This window comes from Bombina bombina, chromosome 3 (genome assembly GCF_027579735.1).
Source record: "Bombina bombina isolate aBomBom1 chromosome 3, aBomBom1.pri, whole genome shotgun sequence".
In the NCBI taxonomy this organism is placed as follows: Eukaryota; Metazoa; Chordata; class Amphibia; order Anura; family Bombinatoridae; genus Bombina; species Bombina bombina.
In genome coordinates, this window is record NC_069501.1 from 103,639,437 (window position 1) to 103,652,056 (window position 12,620).

A 12,620-nucleotide genomic window follows, 5' to 3' on the forward strand; every position below is an offset into this window, starting at 1 on the left:
AAAGAAGCCTCAGATGAGGCAAAAGTATCAAATTTATAGAATTTAGAAAAAGTGTGCAAAGAAGACCAAGTCGTGGCCTTACAAATCTGTGCTACAGAGGCCTTGTTCTTAAAGGCCCGAAAAGAAGACACCGCCCTAGTGGAGTGAGCTGTAATTTTCTCAGGAGGCTGCTGTCCAGCAGTCTCATAAGCCATACGAATAACACTTCTCAACCAGAGAGAAAGAGAAGTGGCAGTAGCTTTCTGGCCTTTACGTTTACCAGAAAAAAAACAAACAATGCAGAAAGTCCTTTGTAGCCTGCAGATAAAATTTAAGAGCCCGCACAACATCTAAGTTGTTCAACAGACGTTCTTTATGAGAAGAAGGATTATGATAGAGAGAAGGCACAAAAATGTCCTGATTAATATTTCTGTCCGAAACAACCTTAGGAAGAAAACCAAACCTGGTACGAAGAACTGCCTTATCTGCATGAAATATGAGATAAGGAGAATCACACTGCAAAGCTGAGAATTCATAAACCCTCCGAGCAGAAGAGATAGCAGTTAGAAACAAAACTTTCCAAGATAACAACTTAATATCTATGGAATGCATAGGCTCAAACGGAGCCTGTTGTAAAACTTTAAGAAAAAGGTTAAGGCTCCAAGGTGGAGCAACTGACTTAAACACAGGCCTGATTCTGACCAGGGCCTGACAAAAGGATTGTACATCTGGCACGTCTGCCAGACGCTTGTGCAGCAGAATGGATAGAGCAGAAATCTGACCCTTGAGGGTACTGACAGATAACCCCTTCTCAAGGCCTTCCTGGAGAAAAGATAAGATCCTTGGGATCCTGACCTTACTCCAAGAATATCCTTTAAATTCACACCAATAAAGATATTTATGCTATATCTTATGGTAAATCTTTCTAGTAACATGCTTACGAGCCTGAACCATGGTTTCAATGACCGATTCCGAAAACCCACACTTACCTAAAAATCAAGCGTTCAATCTCCAAGCAGTCAGCTTCAGAGAAACAAGATTTGGATGAAGGAATGGCACCTGAAGCAGAAGGTCCTTCATCAGCGGAAGTCTCCACGGAAGAAGAGACAACATCGCTACTAGATCTGCATACCAGATCCTACGAGACCACGCAGAAGCTATTAGAATCACAGATGCTCTCTCCTGCTTGATCCGAGCGATAACTCGCGGAAGGAGAGCAAACGGAGGAAAGAGATATGCCAACCTGAAGTTCCAAGGAACTGCCAGAGCATCCATCAGAAAGGCTTGAGGATCTCTCGACCTCGAACCGTACTTTGGGAGCTTGGTGTTCTGATGAGACGCCATCCGATCCAATTCTGGTAACCCCCATTTTGTTATTAACCTGGATAACACTTCTGGATGGAGTTTCCACTCCCAGGGATGAAAAGTCTGTCTGCTCAGAAAATCCGCTACCGAATTGTCCACTCCTGGAATGTGGATGGCAGATAGACAGCAATTGTAAGCCTCCGCCCACTGGAAGATCCGTGCCACCTCCTTCATGGCTAAGGAACTCTGAGTCCCCCCTTGGTGGTTGAAGCCACTGAGGTTATGTTGTCTGTCTGGAACCTGATGGACCGGGCTAGGGCCTGCTGAGGCCAAGCCATCAAGGCATTGAAGATCGATACTCAATTCCAGAATGTTTATGGGGAGAGCAGATACCTCCTGAGACCAAAGTCCCTGCGCCTTCAACGAGTCCCAGACTGCTCCCCAACCCAACAGGCTGGCATCCGTGGTCACAATTACCCAAGATTGTCTCAGAAAACACATCCCCTGGGACAGATGTTCTTGCGACAGCCACCATGGAAGGGAGTTCCTTGCTGATTGATCTAGAACTATTCACTGAGCGAGCATGCATAGCTGCAGAGGTCTCAAATGGAACCGAGCAAACTGAACTATGTCCATGGAAGCCAGCATCAACCCGATTACCTCAATGCTTTGGGCCACTGATGGCCGACTGTAGGGACAGGCAAGCGGACAGAATCTTGACTCTTCTGACCTCCGTCAGAAAATTTTTCATAGAGAATCTATAATGGTTCCTAAGGTCACTCTTGTAGATGGAACAAGAGAACTTTTCTCCAAATTGATCTTCCAACCGTGGGAACGAAGAAACGGCAACAAGATCTTTGTATGAGTTTCTGCTAGTTGCAAGGGTGGAGCCTGAACCAAAATATCGTCCAGATAAGGCGCCACTGCTATTCCCCGAGACCGAATCACTGCCAATATAGCTCCTAGGACCTTTGAGAAAATTCTTGGAGCTGTGGCAAGGCGAAATGGAGGCGCTACAAATTGAAAATGTTTGTCTAGATAGGCAAACCTCAGATATTTGTGATGATCCCTGTGGATGGAAGCGTGCAGGTACGCATCCTTCAGGTCTATGGTCGATATGAATTGACCCTCTTGAATAAGAGAAAGAATGGAACGGATAGTCTCCATCTTGAAGGACGGCACTCTGAAGAATTTGTTTAGTAGCTTTAGATCTAGAATGGGCCGAAAAGTTCCCTCTTTTTTGGGAACCACAAACAGGTTGGAGTAAAACCAGAAACCCTGTTCCTGACTTGGAACAGGCAATATCACTCCCAAGAGGGAAAGAACCTGTACACATTTCAAGAACGCCTCCCTTTTTTTTGGTCTACAGATAATCTGGAGAGGTGGAACCTGCCCCTGGGAGGAAAGGTCTTGAACTCTAACTTGTACCCCTGGGAAACTATGTCCACTGCCCACGGGTCTGGGACATCTCGTTCCCAAGCTTGTGCGATCTGTCAGAGTCTGCCCCCCACATGATCTGATCACAGATCGGGGGAAAACCCTTCATGCTGACTTGGAATCAGCTACGGGTTTCTTGGATTGCTTCCCCTTGTTCCAAGACTGACCAGGCTTCCAAGAGGGTTTGGATTGTTTCTGTTTGGTAGTGGCAGGGGAAGGCTTACCTCTGAAGTTACGAAAGGAACAAAAATTAGTCTGACGTCCCTTTATTTTGTTCTTCTTGTCTGGAGGCAAAAAGGAACATTTAGCACCCGTGATATCCGAAATAATTTCTGCCAATGCAGGCCCGAACAAGGTCTTTCCCTTGTAAGGGATTGCCAAAAGCTTAGATTCAGAAGAAACATCAGCAGACCAAGATTTAAGCCATAGCACTCTACACGCCAAGATAGCAAAGCCAGATATTTTGACTCCAAACTTAATGACCTGCAAAGAAGCATTAGTGATGAAGTAATTAGCTAACTTCAGAACCTTTATCCTATCCTGAATCTCTTCCAAGGGCGTTTCGGCTTGCAGGGATTCAGACAAGGCGTCAAACCAATAAGTAGCCGCACTGGTTACTGTAGTAATGCACACCGCCGGTTGCCATTGTAACCCCTGATGAATATACATCTTCTTTAGAAAGGCCTCCAGTTTTTTATCCATAGGAACCTTGAAAGAGCAACTATGCTCAATAGGAATAGTAGTTCTCTTGGCCAAAGTAGAAATCGCCCCTTCCACCTTTGGGACCGTCTGCCACTACTTATTGATGGAGTCGGCCACTAGGAACATTTTCTAAAAACAGGAGAGGGAGAAAAGGGAATTTCTGGTCTCCCCCATTCCCTGGTGGTAATCTCCGTAGCACGGTCTGGCACTGGAAACACTTTCCCAGGAGAGGGAACATCAAAGTATTTATTTAATTTACTGTTTTTTTTAGGGTTGACGACAGGCGTATCAAAGTCGTCCAAAGTAGCTAAAACCTCCGTTAGCATAATACGAAGGTGCTCAAGCTTGAATCTGAAGGAAACCACTTCAGTATCAGAAGAGGTAATTACACTGTCCGAATCTGAGACTTCACCCTCAGAGGCTACGGAAGTATCTTCATCTTCCGATCTCTGGTTAACCTGAACCGGATCAGTCACCCTACCTTCTGATTCTTTACATTTCCTCTTACGTTTCCCCTGCAGTAGGGAATGGTCACTAGCGCCTCAGATACCGCTGTGAACACCTGGGCAGCAATTTCTGCCTTCAAAAACACTCCATCAAGTGTTTGAGAGGAACCACAGGGCACTGCCTGAGGCGACAATGAAACTTGGGGCACTTGAGAAGGAGACTGTGGCATTGCCTGAACGGTATCCCCCTAAGAGAATGGTGGCTCAGAAACAAATAGTCTGTCTTTAAAGGGACAGTCTACCATAGAATTGTTATTGTTTTAAAAGATAGATAATCCCTTTATTACCCATTCCCCAGTTTTGCATAACCAATACAGTTATATTAATATACTTTTTACCTCTGTGATTACCTTGTATCTAGAAACCTTCTTTCAGCCCCCTGATCACATGACTGTGACTGTTTATTATCTATTGTCTTAAATTTAGCATTGTTTTTTGCTAAATCTTAAATAACCCTCTGTGCCTGAACACAGTGTTATTTATATGGCCCACGTGTACTTTCTGTCTCTGTGTTGAAAAGAGATTTAAAAAGCATGTGATAAGAGGCAGCCATCAAAGGCTTAGAAATTAGCATATGAGCCTACCTATGTTTAGTTTAAACTAAGAATACCAAGAGAAAAAAGCAAATTTGATGATAAAAGTAAATTGGAAAGTTGATTAAAATTAAAAGTCCTATCTGAATAATGAAAGTTTAATTTATTCTAGACTGTCCCTTTAAACATCAGAGTTCTGTCAATGCAAGAACTACAAAAAGACGAAGGAGGTTCAACATGGGCATTCAAACAGAGTTTGCACTCCAGGTCCATCTTGCAACAATAATATTGTAATAACCCCAAAAAATATATATATATTTTTAAATTTGTACGGTCTCTTTAACTTGAAACGTTATCCCCAAACAACAGAACGTCGGTTTCAGAACCGGAGTCTCTCTTACTTAAGGCTTTGTTAATTCTAGCAACATATCCCACAGAAACACTATCCCTCTATGGCCAAACAAATTAAACTATCAGGCTCCTTTACACCTCAGCGCTTCTTAGCTGAGGTGCCTACCTGATCCTGTTTGGCGCAGGGCGAAGAAGCACACGCTGATAGCTGCTGCGTGAACAAAACTCCAAGACGATATGCAGGGGAAAAGAGAGCAAAGTAAAAGCGTGCTTTGCGACCAGAGGAGGAGCTCCGCCCCTTGTGACGTCAGAGTCGGTTCCGATATACGGACTGCAAAAGTAAAGGAATGGCAGCCCAAAAAAAACAAGTCCCCTCCAAACAAAACGACTGCTCACCAAAGTAGACGAAGACTGAGCCACCAACAATAAGATGTAAGCATTTATAGCCAAAAACGATAAATGGTCATTCTCACTCAAAGGACATAACTTCCTGGCCATCAGCAGTACCCTGTAACTTGTCTCCTGAACTCAGGATAACTAAGCCCCATAATAATGCAGCATAAACAAATTGCTAGGATTTTTTCAAACACAAAAATAGCACTTACCTGCATCTCTGCTGTCCGACAGGACATCTCACCTGGTATGAGAGGAAGCCACTCCTCACAGAGACCTAGGATAGAAGAAGGTCAGAGTAAGCCTACTCTGGCATTCTGATTGAGGGCAGCAATTTGTCAGGAAAACGCAGTGAGGCCCACCCCACAAGTTCTGACTGCTTAAAAGCTACCACAGCCCTACTGAAGAGACTAATGTGGAGTACATCTAAACCCTGCTTGTGATGGAAGATCAGAGCAAGCCTGCTCTAGCTTCAAAATAAAAAAATCTTGATAGAAGAATCTTATTCAGACACCTATAACACTGATGGCAAAGAGAATGACTGGGGGTTGTGGGAAGGGAAGTGATACTTAACAGATTTGCTGTGGTGCTCTTTGCCTCCTCCTGCTGGCCAGGAGTGATATTCTCAACAGTAATTGATGATCCATGGACTCACCGTATCTTAAGAAAGACACAGCCTTGTAAAAAAGGTTCTTGTCTCACCTGAAGAGTTCTTCTGCTTGACGCAGTGAATAGAGGTTCTCTGTGTCTTTGGGTGTAGTAGGAGCAATAAGACAGGTTCAAGGATTCTTGCAACATCATTTAAGGAAAGTGCCCTGATAAGCCAACCCTGTGCAGCTGCACCAATAGCACCATCAGAACAGTTTAGACTGTCAAGAACCACAAAGAGAGATCTACAAACAGAAACAAGATGTAAAAAGAAGAAAAAATTACTGTTTTTTTCTCTATTACACTTATCCATCTACATTAAAATGAATTAATTTATTCTATAACTTTGGGTTCTGAGATACTTAAAAATCAGGAAAATGTTTATTGAACTTTTACACTTAGGGCTAGATTTATCAAGGGCTAGGATAATTTTCCTTTGTATTCTCCTCCAAGTTCTCTGCAGCTCTTCCTTGGAGAGGTGCACTGGTGCGCACAAATTTATCAAAAAATTGCACGTAAAAAATTGCACTGTTTGGAAGGCCTGCTGGGGCAGATTATAGTGAATTACTCCATGCGAAAAAAGCAAGTTCTCCTGATTTATTCATGGTTTTTTTAGGTTGTATTTTTTCCACTTTACATGGGGCAAATTTGTGCATTAATTATGGTGTGTTACCACATTACATTTTTACTTTAACTTGGTTATAATATTGACCCTATATAACCGTAACACATTCAAATTGTTAATACAATTTACGATCTTTGTGGGGCTATTTTACATTCCATATTTGGCATATGCATCTAGCCAAACGCATTCTCCAAAAGCGCAAAAGAATTATAAATTGGCAACTAGGAGTAATGCTAAGGCGGACTAAAACTAGCAAAAACAGAATTTATGTTTACCTGATAAATTTCTTTCTCCAACGGTGTGTCCGGTCCACGGCGTCATCCTTACTTGTGGGATATTCTCTTCCCCAACAGGAAATGGCAAAGAGCCCAGCAAAGCTGGTCACATGATCCCTCCTAGGCTCCGCCTACCCCAGTCATTCGACCGACGTTAAGGAGGAATAATAGCATAGGAGAAACCATATGGTACCGTGGTGACTGTAGTTAAAGAAAATAAATTATCAGACCTGATGAAAAAACCAGGGCGGGCCGTGGACCGGACACACCGTTGGAGAAAGAAATTTATCAGGTAAACATAAATTCTGTTTTCTCCAACATAGGTGTGTCCGGTCCACGGCGTCATCCTTACTTGTGGGAACCAATACCAAAGCTTTAGGACACGGATGAAGGGAGGGAGCAAATCAGGTCACCTAAATGGAAGGCACCACGGCTTGCAAAACCTTTCTCCCAAAAATAGCCTCAGAAGAAGCAAAAGTATCAAACTTGTAAAATTTGGTAAAAGTGTGCAGTGAAGACCAAGTCGCTGCCCTACATATCTGATCAACAGAAGCCTCGTTCTTGAAGGCCCATGTGGAAGCCACAGCCCTAGTGGAATGAGCCGTGATTCTTTCGGGAGGCTGCCGTCCGGCAGTCTCGTAAGCCAATCTGATGATGCTTTTAATCCAAAAAGAGAGAGAGGTAGAAGTTGCTTTTTGACCTCTCCTTTTACCTGAATAAACAACAAACAGGGAAGATGTTTGTCTAAAATCCTTTGTAGCATCTAAATAGAATTTTAGAGCGCGAACAACATCCAAATTGTGCAACAAGCGTTCCTTCTTTGAAACTGGTTTCGGACACAGAGAAGGTACGATAATCTCCTGGTTAATGTTTTTGTTAGAAACAACTTTTGGAAGAAAACCAGGTTTAGTACGTAAAACCACCTTATCTGCATGGAACACCAGATAAGGAGGAGAACACTGCAGAGCAGATAATTCTGAAACTCTTCTAGCAGAAGAAATTGCAACTAAAAACAAAACTTTCCAAGATAATAACTTAATATCAACGGAATGTAAGGGTTCAAACGGAACCCCCTGAAGAACTGAAAGAACTAAATTGAGACTCCAAGGAGGAGTCAAAGGTTTGTAAACAGGCTTGATTCTAACCAGAGCCTGAACAAAGGCTTGAACATCTGGCACAGCTGCCAGTTTTTTGTGAAGTAACACCGACAAGGCAGAAATCTGTCCCTTCAGGGAACTTGCCGATAATCCTTTTTCCAATCCTTCTTGAAGGAAGGATAGAATCCTAGGAATCTTAACCTTGTCCCAAGGGAATCCTTTAGATTCACACCAACAGATATATTTTTTCCAAATTTTATGGTAAATCTTTCTAGTTACAGGCTTTCTGGCCTGAACAAGAGTATCGATAACAGAATCTGAGAAACCTCGCTTCGATAAAATCAAGCGTTCAATCTCCAAGCAGTCAGCTGGAGTGAAACCAGATTCGGATGTTCGAACGGACCCTGAACAAGAAGGTCTCGTCTCAAAGGTAGCTTCCAAGGTGGAGCCGATGACATATTCACCAGATCTGCATACCAAGTCCTGCGTGGCCACGCAGGAGCTATCAAGATCACCGACGCCCTCTCCTGATTGATCCTGGCTACCAGCCTGGGGATGAGAGGAAACGGCGGGAACACATAAGCTAGTTTGAAGGTCCAAGGTGCTACTAGTGCATCCACTAGAGCCGCCTTGGGATCCCTGGATCTGGACCCGTAGCAAGGAACTTTGAAGTTCTGACGAGAGGCCATCAGATCCATGTCTGGAATGCCCCAAAGTTGAGTGACTTGGGCAAAGATTTCCGGATGGAGTTCCCACTCCCCCGGATGCAATGTCTGACGACTCAGAAAATCCGCTTCCCAATTTTCCACTCCCGGGATGTGGATAGCAGACAGGTGGCAGGAGTGAGACTCCGCCCATAGAATGATCTTGGTCACTTCTTCCATCGCTAGGGAACTCCTTGTTCCCCCCTGATGGTTGATGTACGCAACAGTCGTCATGTTGTCTGATTGAAACCGTATGAACTTGGTCCTCGCTAGCTGAGGCCAAGCCTTGAGAGCATTGAATATCGCTCTCAGTTCCAGAATATTTATCGGTAGAAGAGATTCTTCCCGAGACCAAAGACCCTGAGCTTTCAGGGATCCCCAGACCGCGCCCCAGCCCATCAGACTGGCGTCGGTCGTGACAATGACCCACTCTGGTCTGTGGAATGTCATCCCTCGTGACAGGTTGTCCAGGGACAGCCACCAACGGAGTGAGTCTCTGGTCCTCTGATTTACTTGTATCTTTGGAGACAAGTCTGTATAGTCCCCATTCCACTGACTGAGCATGCACAGTTGTAACGGTCTTAGATGAATGCGCGCAAAAGGAACTATGTCCATTGCCGCTACCATCAACCCGATCACTTCCATGCACTGAGCTACGGAAGGAAGAGGAACGGAATGAAGTATTCGACAAGAGTCCAGGAGCTTTGTCTTTCTGGCCTCTGTTAGAAAAATCCTCATTTCTGAGGAGTCTATAATTGTTCCCAAGAAGGGAACCCTTGTTGACGGGGATAGAGAACTCTTTTCCACGTTCACTTTCCAGCCGTGCGATCTGAGAAAGGCCAGGACGATGTCCGTGTGAGCCTTTGCTCGAGGGAGGGACGACGCTTGAATCAGAATGTCGTCCAGGTAAGGTACTACTGCAATGCCCCTTGGTCTTAGCACAGCTAGAAGGGACCCTAGTACCTTTGTGAAAATCCTTGGAGCAGTGGCTAATCCGAAAGGAAGCGCCACGAACTGGTAATGTTTGTCCAGGAATGCAAACCTTAGGAACCGATGATGTTCCTTGTGGATAGGAATATGTAGATACGCATCCTTTAAATCCACCGTGGTCATGAATTGACCTTCCTGGATGGAAGGAAGGATAGTTCGAATGGTTTCCATCTTGAAAGATGGGACCTTGAGAAATTTGTTTAAGATCTTGAGATCTAGGATTGGTCTGAATGTTCCCTCTTTTTTGGGAACTATGAACAGATTGGAGTAGAACCCCATCCCTTGTTCTCTCAATGGAACAGGATGAATCACTCCCATTTTTAACAGGTCTTCTACGCAAAGTAAGAACGCCTGTCTTTTTATGTGGTCTGAAGACAACTGAGACCTGTGGAACCTTCCCCTTGGGGGAAGTCCCTTGAATTCCAGAAGATAACCCTGGGAGACTATTTCTAGCGCCCAAGGATCCAGAACATCTCTTGCCCAAGCCTGAGCGAAGAGAGAGAGTCTGCCCCCCACCAGATCCGGTCCCGGATCGGGGGCCGATATTTCATGCTGTCTTGGTAGCAGTGGCAGGTTTCTTTGCCTGCTTTCCCTTGTTCCAGCCTTGCATTGGTCTCCAAGCTGGCTTGGCCTGAGAAGTATTACCTTCTTGCTTAGAGGACGTAGCACCTTGGGCTGGTCCGTTTTTACGAAAGGGACGAAAATTAGGTCTATTTTTTGCCTTGAAAGGCCGATCCTGAGGAAGGGCATGGCCCTTACCCCCAGTGATATCAGAGATAATCTCTTTCAAGTCAGGACCAAACAGCGTTTTCCCCTTGAAAGGAATGTTTAGTAGCTTGTTCTTGGAAGACGCATCAGCCGACCAAGATTTCAACCAAAGCGCTCTGCGCGCCACTATAGCAAACCCAGAATTCTTAGCCGCTAACTTAGCCAATTGCAAAGAGGCGTCAAGAGTGAAAGAATTAGCCAATTTGAGAGCATTGACTCTGTCCATAATCTCCTCATAAGGAGGCGAGTCACTATCGAGCACCTTAATCAGTTCATCAAACCAGAAATATGCGGCTGTAGTGACAGGGACAATGCATGAAATGGGTTGTAGAAGGTAACCCTGCTGAACAAACATCTTTTTAAGCAAACCTTCTAATTTTTTATCCATAGGATCTTTGAAAGCACAACTATCCTCTATGGGAATAGTGGTGCGTTTGTTTAAAGTAGAAACCGCTCCCTCGACCTTGGGGACTGACTGCCATAAGTCCTTTCTGGGGTCGACCATAGGAAACAATTTTTTAAATATGGGGGGAGGGACGAAAGGAATACCGGGCCTTTCCCATTCTTTATTAACAATGTCCGCCACCCGCTTGGGTATAGGAAAAGCTTCTGGGAGCCCCGGCACCTCTAGGAACTTGTCCATTTTACATAGTTTCTCTGGGATGACCAAATTTTCACAATCATCCAGAGTGGATAATACCTCCTTAAGCAAAATGCGGAGATGTTCCAATTTAAATTTAAAAGTAATCACATCAGATTCAGCCTGCTGAGAAATATTCCCTAAATCAGTAATTTCTCCCTCAGACAAAACCTCCCTGGCCCCCTCAGATTGGGTTAGGGGCCCTTCAGAGATATTAATATCAGCGTCGTCATGCTCTTCAGTAACTAAAACAGAGCATCCACGCTTACGCTGAACAGGGTTCATTTTGGCTAAAATGTTTTTGACAGAATTATCCATTACAGCCGTTAATTGTTGCATAGTAAGGAGTATTGGCGCGCTAGATGTACTAGGGGCCTCCTGAGTGGGCAAGACTCGTGTAGACGAAGGAGGGAATGATGCAGTACCATGCTTACTCCCCTCACTTGAGGAATCATCTTGGGCATCATTGTCATTATCACATAAATCACATTTATTTAAATGAATAGGAATTCTGGCTTCCCCACATTCAGAACACAGTCTATCTGGTAGTTCAGACATGTTAAACAGGCATAAACTTGATAAGAAAGTACAAAAAACGTTTTGAAATAAAACCGTTACTGTCACTTTAAATTTTAAACTGAACACACTTTATTACTGCAATTGCGAAAAAACATGAAGGAATTGTTCAAAATTCACCAAACTTTCACCACAGTGTCTTAAAGCCTTGAAAATATTGCACACCAAATTTGGAAGCTTTAACCCTTAAAATAACGGAACCGGAGCCGTTTTAAGCTTTAACCCCTTTACAGTCCCTGGTATCTGCTTTGCTGAGACCCAACCAAACCCAAGGGGAATACGATACCAAATGATGCCTTCAGAAGTCTTTTATAAGTATCAGAGCTCCTCTCACATGCGACTGCATGCCATGCCTCTCAAAAACAAGTGCGCAACACCGGCGCGAAAATGAGACTCTGCCTATGCTTTGGGAAAGCCCCTAAAGAATAAGGTGTCTAAAACAGTGCCTGCCGATATTATTATATCAAAATACCCAGAATAAATGATTCCTCAAGGCTAAATAAGTGTTAATATCAATCGATTTAGCCCAAAAAATGTCTACAGTCTAAATAAGCCCTTGTGAAGCCCTTATTTACAATCGTAATAAACATGGCTTACCGGATCCCATAGGGAAAATGACAGCTTCCAGCATTACATCGTCTTGTTAGAATGTGTCATACCTCAAGCAGCAAAGACTGCAAACTGTTCCCCCAACTGAAGTTAATGCTCTCAACAGTCCTGTGTGGAACAGCCATGGATTTTAGTTACGGTTGCTAAAATCATTTTCCTCATACAAACAGAATTCTTCATCTCTTTTCTGTTTCTGAGTAAATAGTACGTACCAGCACTATTTGAAAATAACAAACTCTTGATTGAATAATGAAAAACTACAGTTAAACACTAAAAAACTCTAAGCCATCTCCGTGGAGATGTTGCCTGTACAACGGCAAAGAGAATGACTGGGGTAGGCGGAGCCTAGGAGGGATCATGTGACCAGCTTTGCTGGGCTCTTTGCCATTTCCTGTTGGGGAAGAGAATATCCCACAAGTAAGGATGACGCCGTGGACCGGACACACCTATGTTGGAGAAATGTAACCCTTTTTTGAGCGCAC

At 44.0% G+C, this 12,620-nt stretch overlaps 1 protein-coding gene across 1 annotated transcript in view; it reads right to left on the bottom strand.

Moving 5' to 3' along the window:
• DOP1B (DOP1 leucine zipper like protein B) overlaps positions 1–12,620 on the bottom strand; it is a 593,629-nt gene that overhangs the window by 276,241 nt on the left and 304,768 nt on the right. The window contains exon 18 of the mRNA XM_053705165.1: positions 5,909–6,099. Coding sequence (XP_053561140.1) covers positions 5,909–6,099 — 191 coding nt within the window. The remainder of the gene's footprint in view (positions 1–5,908; positions 6,100–12,620) is intronic.